The sequence below is a fragment of the Coffea arabica genome, chromosome 9c (assembly GCF_036785885.1).
Source record: "Coffea arabica cultivar ET-39 chromosome 9c, Coffea Arabica ET-39 HiFi, whole genome shotgun sequence".
NCBI classification, from domain to species: Eukaryota; Viridiplantae; Streptophyta; class Magnoliopsida; order Gentianales; family Rubiaceae; genus Coffea; species Coffea arabica.
This window is the reverse complement of record NC_092326.1, coordinates 38,932,378-38,935,421: the sequence shown is the minus strand read 5'-3', so window position 1 is coordinate 38,935,421 and position 3,044 is coordinate 38,932,378. Positions and strand designations below refer to the sequence as shown.

Here is a 3,044-nt window from a genome sequence, read left to right as displayed (position 1 = left end):
TGGAAGAAAGATTCCAAGAAAAAGACTAAAGCAATCTTGTTTAACAGAATAATATATATGATCTGCAAGTTAATAGGATCAGGCGATTGTAATGCAATCTGCTAACTGACTAGCTAGTTTCTTTGGATGTAACAATGAGATTTCGTAAAGGTGCCAAACCGTAGAAATTGATTACTAATTAGTACACAAAAGTCAAAAACATATATTAATGAAGTTAATTAGAAGAAGGTAGAAGCATGTAAGCACTTTTACGAATTGTAAAAGCTTTGGTTACTTTGGTCAGCAGCCCATTAGCACATGGCTGCAGAAGTCCACATGGTTAGAAGGCTCATACTTCATAACATAAAGAATTGTCAATATGTGATATAACCAGTATATCAGAAACTTAGAATCAGAACTAACTCTAGCTATGATCTGAAAGAGATCTGTTGCCCTTTGATGCTTGTGATCGAAGACAGTATATAGCACGCAAAAAAGTAAAAAATTGAAATGATTTTGTACAAAATGTCTAGCAATCCCATGCAAGTTGATCCATTGAATTCACATTACAATACATTCCAGGAGGAACTAGAGCCGAATCCATGAACTCAAAGTCGATGCTAGAGCTATCAAATCCATTCTCGGCATTCTGACAACCATTAAACTCGTGATTACTCACTCGGTACACCTTTTCTTGATCAGTACTGACCTTTTCCGGCTGCTGCTGCTGCTGCGGCGGAGCGTGATCGAAGCATGGCTCAAAACCATTACCCCACATGCAATTCTCAGCTAAAATCCCAAACCCTGATGAAGGTAAAGAAGAAGTTGAAATTGGAGTGCTTTCCATAGAAGAACAGCTAGAAAACTCCATCATAGATTGCTGATGAGAACTGTGAGTTCCATGGTCAGTCCATGCAAGATTACTAGGGTTTTGGAACTCAAATGTTGCTATGGTTGATGCTCCGTTTAATGCGGATGAGTTAATGTATGAGCTCGGGAGAGACAACGTCGATTTTGCATCGATGATTTCTTTGTTTCCTGGTGAAGTATCCATGGTGAAAACTGAACCTGATTGGTCATGATGAGAGTTGAGTTTGCTTATAGTATTACCATTGTTCTTGGCTTTGGTTTGATGAGGAGACAGGAGATTATGAGTATTGGGGTCTAATCCTTGAGCAATGAGCTTCTTCTTGATCACAGAATTCCAGAAGTTCTTGACCTCATTATCAGTTCTTCCAGGCAAATGTTTGGCTATCTGTGCCCATCTGTTGCCTAAAATCCTATGAACATCAATAATTGTCCTCTCTTCTTGTTCAGTAAAAGAACCCCTTTTAAGATCTGGCCTCAAGTAATTAATCCACCTTAATCTACAACTCTTCCCACACCTTTGTAGCCCTGCAACAACATTCCATCATTAGGAGCCAGAAAGGCCAGAAGCTGGAGAGGAACGAGAACAGGAAAAGCCCAAAAAAAGGAAAAAAGAAAGAGAGAACTGAACCATTGTTCTAAGACGAGGAACAAAAACTCATATTAAACTTCAAATTGTATTCGATTCTCAACCAAGAAACCAAATTTCTTTGACCAGTTAGTCAGAAGTGAAAAGAAAAACTATCTACATCTGCACGAATAAAGATGCAAAGCATATACAAAGGTCAAATTCAACCTGCAAGTTTCGGAACAGAACTCCAACAGCCATGGCCGTGGGCAGTTATGTGTTTAACGAGCTTCTCATCTTCTTCAGGAGACCATAAGCCCCTCTTGACTTTCTGTTTGCTGCAGCAGTGATGGCCCATGCCTTCCTCCAGTATTACTACTAGACCTACTCTTCCTCCTTCACCACCACACTCATTAGTACAAGTCATCATCATTTATATATGGTCGGATGCATCAGGCCCTTTTATTTTCCTCTCAAATTAATCATACTTCTACTACTAGTATTGCTAGTGCTGCTGGTACTAGAGAAATATTACATCTCACTTTTCTACAGCACAGAGTTTTCTCCAAATATTAGCTAAGTTATACGTGCGTAAAATAGGTGAAGTGTACGACATATCATGATATAATACTATAATACTCTATTAATCAACATGTTTATCAAGAGAGAGAGAGAGAGAGAGAGAGAGAGGGAACTGTGCTGGAATATTAACTTGGAGTTTACTCATAAAAGGACCACAGGGTCTCATTGAGTGCTATATCAGCTTCAAATCCTTGTCCTTCAACCATTGATCTCAACTTGATTGACACTCTTCTTTAATCAAGGATTTTATTACAAATAAAACCCTCATAGCTGTGCTAGTGGTGGTACATGATGCACAAAACCTTTACTATTTTTCTAAAATTTCTTTGCTCTCAGGCTGTACTATATATATGGAAAAAAGACATGTCCCTTTAAACAAGTTACTCATCTTAGCTATTCCTAGGGTAAAAGGATAAATTAATAGGGTGATAACAATAACAATAATGACTGATATAATCCCACATTTCCCTTACACTTGGAGTCAACATCTAGCTTTTATTTCACTTCTATATACTCAATTGTACATTTGTTAATGGTCACAAAAGTCTATTCAAGACATAATTTTAAAAGGGATACAAGAAAAAAAAAATTTTGGTAATAACAAGTCGTGTGTAATTCAAAAAGGAATGGAAAAAGAAAAAAAGAAAAAGGGATTGTAGAAAATTTTTAATTGTCGACAGTCTACACTGGTTAATTTGATCTACCTTTTAGGTTGCCGTATGTAAGGAGGAGATGCCAAAAGAGGGTGTCGGCATGTAAAGTTTGCATACCTGTAGCTCTAATTTTAGAAATGTAATATACAATGAAATATTCTGTGAACAGGTGTTCCTTTAAGGGGGAAAAGAAATGCCATTAGAGGTAAATGAATGATAATCTCTGGACATGTAAAGCAAAGCCTAATGATTTTGCAGAAGACCTCCATCATATCTTGCTTTAGAATTCTACATAAAGACCATCATCTTTCCCTCCATTCCTCTTTTTCTTTCTCACTCTTCCACTAAGACAAGCAAACAAACTCCAACAGAATTTTTGTGTATTAAATATGAAA

At 37.1% G+C, this 3,044-nt stretch overlaps 1 protein-coding gene across 1 annotated transcript; it reads right to left on the bottom strand.

Annotated features, from left to right (window-relative positions):
- Positions 1-462: 462 nt before the first annotated feature.
- On the bottom strand, positions 463-1,959 carry LOC113707682 (uncharacterized). Its single transcript, XM_027229969.2, has 2 exons — positions 1,643-1,959; positions 463-1,374 (listed from the first exon to the last, which is right to left on the bottom strand). Exons 1-2 carry the CDS (start codon positions 1,845-1,847, stop codon positions 509-511), a joined length of 1,071 nt encoding a protein of 356 aa, XP_027085770.2. The 5' UTR covers positions 1,848-1,959; the 3' UTR covers positions 463-508.
- Positions 1,960-3,044: the final 1,085 nt, after the last annotated feature.

Bases quoted from the DNA above. Each gene is read 5' to 3' on its own strand.
- LOC113707682 (XM_027229969.2), bottom strand. From the start codon at position 1,847: ATGATGATGACTTGTACTAATGAGTGTGGTGGTGAAGGAGGAAGAGTA. The intron at 1,375-1,642 runs GTTGAATTTGAC...ATGTTGTTGCAG, and splicing joins TTCTGTTCCGAAACTTGCAG to GGCTACAAAGGTGTGGGAAG.